A 14108-nucleotide genomic window follows, 5' to 3' on the forward strand; every position below is an offset into this window, starting at 1 on the left:
CTTAGAGGTCTGTTTCGTTTGCAAGAGTATCTTACAATCAGAATCACGATGAATGGAAAAGCTATACAGATATGCTGTGTTGGAAAGCTTGGGGTCACTAACCTGTCCTCAGATCCCAGAAGACCGAATATTTTCTAATAAGTATCAACTATAAAACACAAACAAAATTGTTGTTCTGCGGTACATTTTAGTACAACGCCATCTACTATTACACTGGACGCAAAGATAATGTGTTTATTAATGCATTCTTCTAGGAATTTTGCTTCAAATGTGGTGAAATCTACGATGCGTGAATTGTGTGCGTGCGTGTGTGTGTATGTATGTATGTATGTATGTATGTATGTATGTATGTGTATGTATACGTGTGTATAACTAAGTTGTCATGATCGCTTCTTACATTATTTGCTGCAATCTCTACCTCTGTCTGATTAGGCACACAAAAAATGTCCGATAAGTTATACATGACTTCAGAAAATAGGGTAGGTAGGTCGGGATTGTATTTTCTTTTACTTTTTTTCACTACTTCGACCCAAAGATAACAGTTGATGAGATGTAAAAGAAGTAAATGAATTCGAAGACAATTATGTGATTCAGAAGTAGATGAACACAATATGCAGACTGTGATGTTACAGGCTGAAATGACATCGTTTCTCTCTGGAATGTGATTTTTTAAAAAGTAAACAAAGATACTTTGGCAAGAAAATCTACAGGGAAATAGAAGTAAATTGTCATAATTGTACCTTTTTGCATGTTAAAAATGTTTAGGGTCGGTGGCTTATACTTAAGATAGGTCGAGTTATCGAAAAACCCTAGTCTATTTTTATTCATTTTGCCTGTACTATGTCCAATCTATGAATGGTAGGAACCCCACCTTAAGGCAATTTTATCAACCTTCTCGCAGCTGTTGTCTGTCAAGAACACAGTAAACAAGTTAATTTACAGACGAATGTTCGAATTAATGTACTATATGACTACTGTACATTGGACACATGCACGCATGTTGCATGTAAGACTGGTTAAAATCCTTATTAAGAGGTGCCATAACATATGCTCTGAATGTTGCAATATTGAATTCATAAAAGTACGGATTATGTACTGTGTACATGGCGTGGTTGCTGCACTCAAATTTCAGTTTATTTTTGTAAAAAATTGACAGACTCTTTGTCAAACGAAGATTAAAGCGCGGCATATGAACCTATATGTGGTGGAATTCTTGTTCCTATGGTGAATTACTAGTAAACGTGACTGCCTCTTTGACACGGTGTAAATCAATGTTGCTATAAGCCTTGAGAAATGATTCTTTTCACTACACAAAATACAGACCAATCATTCTGTTTGTGTACATGGATGCACAGATGTTTCCTTATCTCTTTAAAAACCTTTCCACTATCCTACATAGTGTCAAAGTCCATACTTAAATCGAAGTGCCGGTGGCGGTCATAAGGCCATTTTCGTGATCAGCAGCTAGCTTTACACTAGCCTGTTGTCTGCACTTGACGAGTACAGCGGGGTCCAAATTCTGAGATTTAACAAGCTAGCCTGACATCAAAAAATGTACACCAAACATTCTACTCTGTCTACAGCTTCGGGAAATAGAGATAAATATGTATTTAATACAACATTCGGATTTTAGAAATTTCGACTACATGCATTCTATGAATGTTAACATACAAATTTCCCAATCATATGGTGACACCCAGGAGGCAACTTGCGTTCTTATGGCCGCTGCTACTTGAAGTGTATACAAGAGAATTATTAAAAGTTTCAGCTGCCAATGAAATTTTTCTTCGATAGCGCTTGACATATCCAGCGAAGTAACGTGATAAAATAACTGTAAGACTCGTTGATAACGAAGTGACCCATTTCTTATATTTGCCTTTCCTCTGATGATCGCTATCTCTGTCATTGCTAGTTACTCCGAGTGTGTTTTTGAAGTGAAGCCGTCGCAAACTTTGGCTCAAGTAAGTATAATGCCTGTGTCTGCGTGTGGCAGGTGTCACGAGATGAACTATTTAAACTGCAAGGTAAAAACTACTCAACGCAATTTATCTGACAATTGACAATAAATCCAGCATATAAATGTTGAACAGATGACCTTTCTCGTAATCATGGGTTTATTTTCTACGTTGATTGTACAGTGACATTTGAGACTAATTTGAGACTATCACAGTCACCTATCCAAAGGAAGCCTTGCTGATAACAAAACTCATCTCAGCTTCATCAACATCCTGACCACTTTTTCATAAATAACCTTGGTAATATAACAATTCCCCCTTCAGCTTCATCAGTATCCCAGTCACCTCTCCACAAATAGCTATGCAGACAACAGACCCTTCTTTGCTTCATCAATGAGCCATAAATCACTACTACTTGGATTTTGATTGAATTGTTGCGAGTAACATCGGCGCATATGTAGAGTGTCCATTCTTGGCAACAGTCACATCCCCATGAATAGCTTCATTAGCTTTTTTATGAGGGTAGTTAAATGAAGTAGCTCCTGACCAACACAAGAATGTATGCGATAATGACTATCTGAACTCAATCAAAAACAAATTTCTGAGCGCCTTTGCCTTCTATTTACCCGGTTTCCCTACTCTGTGAATGGATTTACGTTTCAAATTCCAAGGTAATGATGGTGTTGAATCTTTCATCCTTCCTTCAAGAACACATGTACATGCACACCTGAATCACGTCATCATCATCAATTGTCCCGATTCTGTGAAAGCTTTACATTTTAAGAATTGCATTCCATGGATGGTCAAACAGGAAATCAACGCTCGTGACTACACATACATTTGAAAGAATAGTTTCAAAGCAGAGTTGAATTTTTAAACTATATTTCCAACAGAATAAAGGAGAAAAAATGTGCAATACTTTCTTAAATCTTGAAATTTGATACATTTTGTTCATGTGTTCTTACAATAAACCTTGGTTGACAGCTTCAGCAATGTTTAGGAAAACAAACTGTTGAAGTGTAAGGAAGAAATGATGAAACTGTTTTTTCAGTTGTACATTTCTCATGGATTTTTACACAAGTTAGTAATTAACTTAATCAGATCATAGAAATTGGTCAACAAACATCAAAACTGAAAAAAACAGCCATTACAATTTGAATAAGTTCGGTCTGTACATCTTGATTCAAGTTGAATATGTACCTCTCAATGTCCGACATTTGTGCCAGATTTGGTTGAAATTGAGTTGTTGATTTCAGAGATATTGCTGTCCACATATTCCTATATAGCCCTTCTGGTTTGTGCCTATTTGGGGCTATAAACATGTGTCACATTAAACATGTCACTGCAGACTAATATACCAACTCTCTTTGAATGTGGTATAATAGTTAGAATTGTTACAAGAGCTGATCTAGAGATAGATACAGCCCATTTCATGTTAGTGTTCACTGGTTCTGTTTGATATAACCACGAAGAAAAAAAATAAGAAACTGCACATTCTACAGTCTTCAAGATATTAAGATAGAAAGAATGCAGTTTCTTGTAACATTTTGTCTAAATGAAATGAACTAAAGCGCCAACATACAGACATCAAATACAGGCATCAAAACATCGGAGTCATTGTGTCTGCATTTAGTCATAATTTGTTTAGATGGCTTATTTCATTAAGGAGAAATGTATTCTTGCTATCCTAAAGTGTACAATCTGAAGTTTCTTTTAGTTTCTGCATGGTTTTATCAAACAGCTGTGAACATGAAATCGACGGTAGGTTTGCTCATACAGCTTACAAAAGTTTGATAACCAAAAGTTGCACCAACTGGAATCAAACAGCATATCACTACAATTTAAAACACATTTTTATTTAGTCACTAATGTTGTACTTGAAAATATCTCTAACTTTCAAATAGGAATACAAAGCTTCAAACTTAAAATAATAAAACCTTTTATTACAACTAGTAACTACCACCCATTCAAAACATTTCCTTTCATTACTACAGCCAGGAAATGTTTTCTTCTGTATTTCCACAAATTGTTTTGTGCCTTCTGAGGGTCCGATTGGGCTCTATGTTACAAAGTAATGATAACAATATCAATTAATTGACATAATAATCATAATCATACAAATTAATATATCGTGATTATCTTGTAAAAAATCCTAACTCTAAATTTTTAAATTAAGATTTGATGAAACATTGTTGCCTGCAGTACAGCTGGTTATGAATCTAACTTCAGCTGGACAGGATCTATTTATTTCCTTGTACTACACCCTTGCATTGTGATGTTGTAAAAACCACACTAGTTGGCTCTTTAATAAAAACTAACTTAGATTCTGTTACAGAAATCTATCACCTTGAGCTTGCGAGTCTAAAATCCATACAAGGTATGAGAAAGGTGTTGGCTGTGACAGCTGTCATCAGCTAGTGTAAACTAATTGTAAAAGTATTGAAGGTTCCAATTGCTTTTAGCTGAAAGGTAATATAAAAATTGATGATTCTATGTTGTCTACATGTATATGGTTCACCTTTCATGGATCTATAAAACTGTAAGTATTAGCATGTCAGAAATTGTAAGGCCCATGTTTCAAATTAAAACTAAAAAGTGAGACTTGCATGATTTATTCTGTATGGTATACCAAGCTAGCTACTAGCATGTACATATAATTTTGGTTTCTGATGATGGTATATGAGCAAATGCAGGTGCATTACAAGCCTAGTAATACAATCATTGTTCACTTTTGACAAATTATTGTGTGTTTTATACTAGCTGGTTACAACCATATTCAATTTTGTAACAAGTTCTGGTGGAAGGGTGCTGATTATTTTTTGGAAGTTTTCTGGTGATTGCTGGTGTATTTCTTTTACCATTCCTACCAACAGGATTTGTGTTTCTGTAAATGATAAACAAATAAACAAGTCAATACACAAAGAATAACATTTGTACCAAGTCTTAGGTGAACCGACAAACAGCAGTTCAATATAATTTATGCTGGTATGTAAATTTTTCCAATACCTAGCCATGCAAAACACGCAAGTAGAAATATTTTTTCATACAATTACTGCACAATGACATAAGGGACCTTGATGGAAAATATCCATGACGTAAGGTGCCTCGATGGAAACTATCTATGACATAAGTAACCTTGATGGAAAATCCATGGCATAAGGGGCTTTTTAGTCTATTCCTTTCAAGCTTATTAAATAAGTTGTATTTTGACACATGCAGTTTGAACAACTGACCTACAAAATAAATCAAGACTATGAGACACATATTACATATGAAACGTTTTCAATCTTACCTGATTTAATTTGTTCTGTACCTAATACCTGCGCAAACACACCAAGCAGGACAGGAATTTGCTGAATAATAAGTGGGTGTCTGTTGTTAAATAGACTGACTATACAGGAAAACACTGTGACATTCTCTTCAAAATCTTGCTTCAATGGAAGACACTGCATGAGTATTGGCAAGACCTTGTGGATAAAGCAAACAATGAACAAAAATTAAGGAAATCTGTTGTGTTCTATTTCAGTAATTTTCATATTCTATAGGATATTCTCACCTTATTACTTTACTGGGTTTTGTTCTTTCAATATTCTTTTTATAAGTGATTTAGCAATTACCATCTATTCTACTAAACGTGGTTTTGAGTGGCACGATGGTAATTATTATCACATGACAATTCAACTCCATCGTGTGACACCAACCACCTGTCACTAAATCATCAATTGGCCTAAAGGTGAGTCCCAGATAGGATATGAAATTGTTGCCATTCAAAACGAAAGCAAGCTCAGATTGTAATTACTCCATTATTGTCTTAACACCTTGTTAATTGACAACATTCATAGACACATATTCTTATTATAAACTCTCTGTGACAGCTTGAATTACTGTAATTGTCACATCAAAGGAAGTGTGCTATTATTCAAATAGAGTATATCTTTTGGCATTTTTACTTGAGAGGATGATGCCTCTCCAGGAAACATACATTATGAAAGGCCTGTGACATCATAGTTAAAGCAATAATGCTTTACATCCTGTGTATAATATTAGGGCAATCAAAGCCAAGATATATTAGTGATATCATTGAAGTCAAGATATAAGGCCCAAAAAAGAGAAGAATTGTTTCTGGTCAGTAAGCACATCACAATAAATACCCTTGCTTAACACTTAAATACGGTCTTTTTTCATGTTTTTCCAGCCCATGCAGTCTACACATCCAGGGGAAACACAAAAATAACCCTCCCTACTTCAGAGAAGACAACTGCATAGCCAATCAAGAACAAGCATATGACACCTGCCCCACATACACTCTTGCTCTTAAGTACTAAATAAAAAGAACAGTACCGTAACTGTCATAAATAGTAGATTTAATGACAGGTTTGTCGAGAAAAAAAGAAAGAAAAAAGAAAAAAAAGAATTTGCATCGTCGCACCACTTTTGACAAAATGCCCTGACCAGAAACAATTTTTGTTTTGCCTAATTGTCCTGTGGTTGTACGCAATGCAAACATGACTGTGGCAAGGTTAATGGGCAGGAAGGGCACTCATCAATGTAGTCATTAGTTTTGTTTCTTTCATCTCCTTGCCATCATCAAACAGCCTCAATTTACACAAATCTTCATCTTTGTGAGTTATATATATAGAGCCAGCTCAATGACAACAAGTGCTGATACAACGTGAGAGTCAAGAGAATTGTGGAACTAGTAACCGTGAGATTGAATATTTTGTAAAGAACTTAAATCATCTAAGAACCAATTTGTTAAAAAAAAATACATTCAAGTATATCTTGGTAGGGAATTAGCAGTCTTGTTGGCAGGAAACTAAATGTTAAAACTTTCCAATTAAGATATTACCAATATGAGTATGCATACTTAAAACTAAGGCAAACAAAATAATTGACTGTGTTTCCTATAACATGCCCTAAGCAAATACGGTAGGTAGGTTGGGGATTTTTTTTATTTTTCTAAAATTCTTTTTATTTTTTGTAAAATATTGCTTTGACCCAAAGACAAAGAAATTGTTGGTCAGAATATCCCTTCTGTGATAGTTTGATGAACTGTGTACAGGCATCACAGGAGAAAGATATACATGAAGGTTAAGAAGACAAAGAAGTGCTCATCTTTTTTCTTAAGTGTTTAAGCAGGTCAACAGGTAAATAATACAGTCAATTGTGTTACCGGAAACACATCATTTCCTTTTAATTAGGTCTAAGGAATGAAACTCCTTATTTTGATAGTTTCACACGATGAGTTTATAAGCTTTTTTTCATGGGTGAAATCACATGTACAGACATGAAACATTGATTTAACTATTCAACTGTAATGTTAAAGTCAAAGCAAGCCTTCAATGGCATTACAAATTGTCTTCCAGTATTCTTTGCGCAGTTGATGATGGCATAGCAGGGGTTTCCTCAACATTCTAGTGTATACGTATATACTATTAAAATTAGGTTATACAAATACAGTACATGTACATGTGTGCATATATATCGGGTTTAAAGACTGCCAATAGGAAATGATCATTAAAGTACATATATACTGTAATAAGTAGCATATTATAGTACATTTTAAAATGTGGAATAAAATAACATATAAACTCAGCATGTGGCCCTTCAAATTTAGTAAGAAAAACTAAGTAGTGGGAATGTACAATCTCTCTGGGATTACAGGCAGCCAACAGAACTAAATAGTAGGAGTAAACATCTGTGTTGCACCATTACGACGCACCTGAGCAGAATTAATGTCTTTCAAAAGTACTAGTACTGGAGGTTATTGGCCTTTCATATCAATGCATTAAACTCTAGTAATAGTTACATTTGTACAACCTGATAGGAAATTGAATTCGGTACAAATAAATTTGTGAATAATGATCTTTATTTGTCCACATAAATTCAGAAATATGATGAATGGTTGCCATGGTGCAGCATCCTTGTGACCTAATAGACACATGTGTGTACTCTTTTAATAATCTGGCTAAAGTTTCAAGGGGGAGAATGAGCTGAAAAGTTTTATAAATAATGTTTTGAAAAAGCCAGGTATGAAATTAGTTGAAAGATTCAAGCCATTTTTGTACTAAATTACAACTGATAATTAGTTTCCTCAAGTGTTGCAGGTATCTAACTGTGCAAAAATGATAAATACAATGTAGCCGACAGTCCCGATGTTTCCATGGATACAATATTAACCACCACCTACCTGTTCCATCGGTATGCCATTAACATTTGTCATAATAAGTCGACACACTGCGCCACAGATATTGTCCACAACTCCACTCTTCTGTTCTTTGGAAACCAAACTAAATAAAATATTCAGCATCTCATGGTATTTACTACAAGAGAACACAAGTTAAGGAAAACACAACAACAATTAACAAGCTAAACATTGTCTACTGAGCTTAGTACCAGTAGAATGATGACTGGCTGACTGTGGCTTGATTGAATCATTGATTTTATTCTAGCCCCCCCCCCCCCCAAGAAAATTGTTTGGTTCTGGTAACCTGACCCAACCTAGCTTTTCACTGCCAACCCTTATTTTTTTTAGGTAATTTGAAAAATAAATAAATTGAGAATTTCTGTTGACAGCTAGCTACATACATTATAACAACATGAACCAAAAAAAAAATAAAAATAAAAAAAAATTCCTACCCACCCATCCCCCTCTTTTGATATTTGCTGTTATCAGAACCACATATTTTTTCTTAATTGGCCTTTATAGTTATACCAAGTGATATACACCGATTTGTAATGTTGACGACATCGTCCATGACTGATCATGAAATCATTCAAACATGATGCGATATAACCTGATTATAAGCGATTAAATATGGTGCACAAGCTGTTGTACTTATTCCCCATATGTTACAAAAGAGCTAAATATATCTACAAATCCATTAGTACAATGTATACATTAAAGCTGAAAATAATGAGAAATAAGATCAGACAATACAGTGATATAATATTGTGATGTATGGCATAGCCTGTATATTATTATGACAAATGCTTAAAATATGCATTATAGAATGCACAAGCCAAGATGAACAAAAATATGGGAATTTATAGTCTAGTCGTTCTACATCACGACAATAAAATGCGTGTCTACAAAAATATACATCACTGGTTCTGCTGTGTTTGAAATATGAGTCAAAACATTCAAAATTGCCATCATTACTTTCTTCGATATTACTGGCACTGGTATAATTACGCTATTCCCCAATATTTTTCCTCATTCAGCTGGAAAATAATCATGACCTGAGGGTTGTCGCTACTTGTCTAGCGACTCGTAGTGACAAAGGCCCCTTAGGTCACTCATATATTTCCCTTGCTGAACAAAGAAATATATTGGGGAATAACATTTAATTAAACCAGTATATAGATGGTGCAAATCTAGAGAGCTGGTTGGGCAAGACATCAAACTAACTCTACTGAAATAGTGATATAGCACAATTGGCATGACTCCATGTGACATTTATAGTACTGTATTAATTATTTACTAATTTTATCCATGCCATCTGCATCCACTTCAATTTGAAACAATCAGTTTGAAAGACAATGTGAAATCGAAACCAATTTGACATGCCATCTGATGCGCAGTACTTAATGACTCATCAGAATTTGATGTGTCTTTATTTCTTTATACAATGCAATGAATCACAAGAAAGCAGTTTTAAAAAAAAAATCATTTTGACTGGCAACAAAATTGTTAAACTTAGGCCAAACAAAACAAATTATATGGTTCTGATTACGCTTAATTTTAGAATAGGTGGGGTAGATGGAGGTACGGGTATCTAGTTCAGGTAGTTATGTTTGCCTTTGTTTTCCATATGGTCTCTGTGTTATTGGTTTCTTCCCATCAGATGTACAGCCATTACAGATTGGAAGAACAGTTTTATATTGTCTTTTTAAAATTGATGTCAGTTTCTGCACTTCAATACCAGTGCCGCACAAATGGCCTTACGTCCAATGCCACCACCATAATAGGGCAGTTCTACTGGCATGGCACAGTTTAGGTCTGGTCTGACAGCGATGGCGTCCCAAACATAATTAAATATCACTATTTCACAAGACTTTACAACTTCCGCGATTTTATTATTTTTTCTAAATTCCTTAAAAAATAAGTTAGGGTTGGTACTGAAAACCTAGATGGAGTCAGGTAACCGGAACCACACAACTTTTTTAAAGGCCTTATAAGAAGGTACACTACTGGGAGCATATAACTATCGTGAAAAAGTGGAATTCAAAAAAAGTTTCAACGTGGACAAGTCTCTATCACCATTTTCACTTTTCATTATTTCTATGCTTTTTATAAACAAAAGTCATGTATTGCATGATTATTCCCATGCATTAGCTGGTTACATCTGGCCAGTAACTACACACTAAACTACTTTAGTTCTAGCCTTCAAATACCAGTGTAGTTGGTACAATACTACCATGGTAACTCAACTGGCATTCAATACCTTGACAAGTGAGCCCTTCTCAGATCACAACTACGAGATGACAAATTAATACAATCATGTATATTCGAACATGTTGCTAGGAAACTGCACTTCGTTCCCTACAAAACTGCAAACATTACAAAAGCTATTGAAAAAAACATGAAGTAAGATACAAAACGAATTTAATCAGGGAAATTGCCTTTTGAAAACGTCTGAATGAATCAAGTCACCAAGGATACGGAAAGAGTGCTTCCCCACTGCTCTCAGCCAAGGTTCCCATACCATATATGGCATTGTTTCTCACTTCATCATCTTCATCCCTTGAACCACTAACTAGGACTGGGTAAAGATGCTGAATGAAGGGTATGATGGCTGGACCCATGTTTTTAATTGTTTCTGACAGTATACCAATGGCAAATGACTTATCAGATACTGGACTGCTCCTCTTCTGTAATAGAGAAAACAATCAATACTTCAGAGATTTTACTAAAAATGGTGTGTTAAATGGGCCCTATTTTTAGTTTAAAGGCCAGTGTTTCAATCCCAGGTTCTTGTATTAGCATTATTCCATCAGTGGAGCCATGACTATTAAGCTAATTTAAGACTGTTCTGCACCAACTTTTTCCCTAGCTCTGCCAGACTGTTTTTACACCAGTCCTACATTTCAAGCTTATTCTTAAAACAAACTGAGCCTTTAAATCAATGTACAAAAGGCAGCCACAAAACACACACAAAACTTTCTCTCATCTAGCTGCTACACCTAATTCTGCTAACGTTAAATGCGACTAAAGATTACATAGTATCAAAGGTGCTGTCAAGCGCTTGCCCTGAGCTGCACAGCTTTTGTACAACAACCTTCCGAGTCTAAGATCCGGATCTTACTCAGAGTCTAATCTTTCCCTAGACAGTGAAAAAAGTGTTAAAATATGTAACAAGTGTGAACACAGAACATGTACATGTGTATAGCTTCAATGTCAATCAATGACTGTTATGCAGCAAAAGCCAATCAATCTTTTTAATATACTTACATGTAATATAATTGCTTTCAATGAAATCGTTTCTTTTTCTATGTTCACTATATTTTTATGACAATTTCCTGTTTATGACTGGTTTTTATTGTCTGTATATTGAGCTTAGACATAAATATAGAATGCTTTGATAATAAATAATATGAAGAGAGTAATGAAAATTTATAACATACTTATTCTCTGTCAAATGGACATATGAACACAAGGTTGATATTGCAAAAAAAAAGAAGGATTGTTTCTGGTCAGCAGGCGCATCACTTAATAAATACCTCCACATTGATTTGTGTGTGTGTGTGTGTGTGTGTGTGTGTTTGTCTAGACCATGCAGTCTGCAGATCTGGGGGGAAAACACAAACACAAACATAACCCCCTTCCAACATTAATTGCTACTTCAGTGAAAACAACTGCAGAGCCAATCATGAACAAGCAAATGACATCTGCCCCACATACACACTTGCTCTAAAGTACTAAATAAAAGAACAGTAACTGCCATAAATAGTAGACTGAGTCACAGGTTTGTTGAGAATTGACAAAAAGAAATTTAAACAAATTTGGCCATATACCACAACAGACAAACTAACATTTCATAGACATATACAGAGTGAAAGAAATATTACTTTTTGACGGGAGGAGATAAGCATGAGCCAAATTATTGTCTTTGAATGAAAAATATGGATTATATACCCTGGTCGTTCTATTTCATCTTTCAGCCACAAAATACTCATGACAATGCCCCTTAGGACACTTGTCTGTTTTCCTTGGCTGAATGAAGAAAAATACTGGGGAATAATAATATTCACAATTATTGTGGAGTGTCTGAATATGTAGTATCCCACACACCCACTTGTGTAATTTCCCACATTGAACAGTAATAGATTTAGTTTGTGTCTATCACAGTTAGCTGAAAGTTTGGTTTGCAAACAACAATTATAGTTTTAGTTTGTGTCTACCACAGTAAAACTGAAACCTTGACTGCCTCTGTAGCCATAAGCTGTATCCATGGTGACAAAGCAAGACTATCAAAAATTATGATTTTACGCTCAGTGTAGAAAAAAGAAACAAGTATGTGATATTAAATTCCTTCTCTGTTTTGACACCTGAGGCATTGTAAGATGAGAAATTAATCGGGTTCCATTTGTCAGCAATATGAAAGATTTGCGTCAATGAAGCAGATTCGCACACGACACAAATGATTGACATTTGATAATATTGACCTTTCTGGCCTTTGAGATAATTTTCATTGAAATAATAAACGAGAAAGATCATCTGATATGTTATGGCCAGTAGCAAAGTTTATCTATCTGAGCGTCTTAGCATCATCATATAGTAAACCAACACTGAGAAATGTTCACATCTGATCCTAGTCTCAACTTATCCAGACTCCGTGCATCACTTTAATGACTACCATCCCAAGTGAAAATCTGGGGGACACATCACACAAAAAGCTCCGAGTGACAAGAATGATGCATCCTGAGAGATTCCCTTCCACAATTGCACTATTTTACAGTCATTGTTTTTGTAATTATTATAATTAGTATGACAATAAAAAATTGAGAGCCTCAATAGCTGTGTTCCATTCTCTGTAGATGTGGTAATGAAGTGGTGGTATAGAGAATGGAATACAGGTATTAAAGTATATCTCCAAAGGTGCATCACATTTGACGCTCGGATTTCTTCTGTCTGTCCCCAGACTTTTACTTGGAGGCAGTAGCCATTAAAGTGATGGAGTCTGGGTAACCAAAACTAATCTTATAATGTTCCTTAAAAAACCCAGCTGATTTTAATTGTTGTTATCAATCGTTTATTCAGTCCTGTTGGCCACTAGCCAAAAAATACAAACCTTAAATATACAAAAATGAACGAACAGCTAATTTTAATTAGCATATATGTGCACTGCATTAAGAAATACATTCAACAATGTATCCATTTATGCACTATCAAGGGGGCCACTGTTCATTTGTTTGGAATCTTGTCCCATTTTCCTCTAGTTACAAAGACCCCTTAGGTCACTCGTATTTTCCTTGGCTGAACAAGGAAAAATATTGAGGAATAGCATCTAGTTTAAATACAGCGACCTTTATAAGGTATATCAGAGAATACAAACAACCGTACTTGATAGGATTACTGTTCTATAAACCAAGATTTGTTAGGATTTCTACAAGTACTCATCAAAATGATTACAATTTCAAAATAACCTCGAAGTGTAGTTTTTTCCACAGTGGGTGGGCAAACATGTCCTTGTATTACATTGATAAATATGCATTTATCATTCTAGAATCTATATTTTTACAGTGTGGGCTTTATGCAACTAATTAGTTTTGGATTAGCTTTGAGAATCACTCCCATCATTATTAACAAACTAGACAGAGTATATTGTTTCAATTATGCAGAACGATGTTGTTTTTTACATCTTGCATAACATTTTTGTTACAAATTACACACACAAAATATAGACACTGATAGCATGCACACATAATATATTTAATGTATATATTATCTCACTGTGAACACAAAATAAACAGTTTTGTGTTTGAATCTTCCTTGTTTCATCCTACAGTGATGTCCATTTTTTGTTCACTGTGAAAACAATGTTACAGTATGTGCGTATGTGCGTGTGTGTGTGTGTGTGTGTGTGTCACAGTGTGTGTGTGTGTGTGTGTGTGTGTGTATCTGTGTGTATGTACTATCAGTGTCTTTAT

The 14108-nt window shown here is 35.0% G+C and overlaps 1 protein-coding gene across 1 annotated transcript in view; it reads right to left on the minus strand.

The window, feature by feature from the left end:
- Positions 1–3826: 3826 nt before the first annotated feature.
- The window catches only part of LOC144437694 (importin-4-like), a 54992-nt gene continuing 44710 nt past the window's right edge, over positions 3827–14108 (minus strand). Inside the window, exons 20-23 of the mRNA XM_078126698.1 lie at positions 10621–10829; positions 8146–8278; positions 5248–5422; positions 3827–4839 (exon numbers count right to left, since the gene is read on the minus strand). Of these exons, the coding sequence (XP_077982824.1) occupies positions 4712–4839; positions 5248–5422; positions 8146–8278; positions 10621–10829 (645 nt within the window). The 3' untranslated portion in view covers positions 3827–4711. The remainder of the gene's footprint in view (positions 4840–5247; positions 5423–8145; positions 8279–10620; positions 10830–14108) is intronic.

The sequence above is a fragment of the Glandiceps talaboti genome, chromosome 7 (genome assembly GCF_964340395.1).
Source record: "Glandiceps talaboti chromosome 7, keGlaTala1.1, whole genome shotgun sequence".
Classification (NCBI taxonomy): Eukaryota; Metazoa; Hemichordata; class Enteropneusta; family Spengelidae; genus Glandiceps; species Glandiceps talaboti.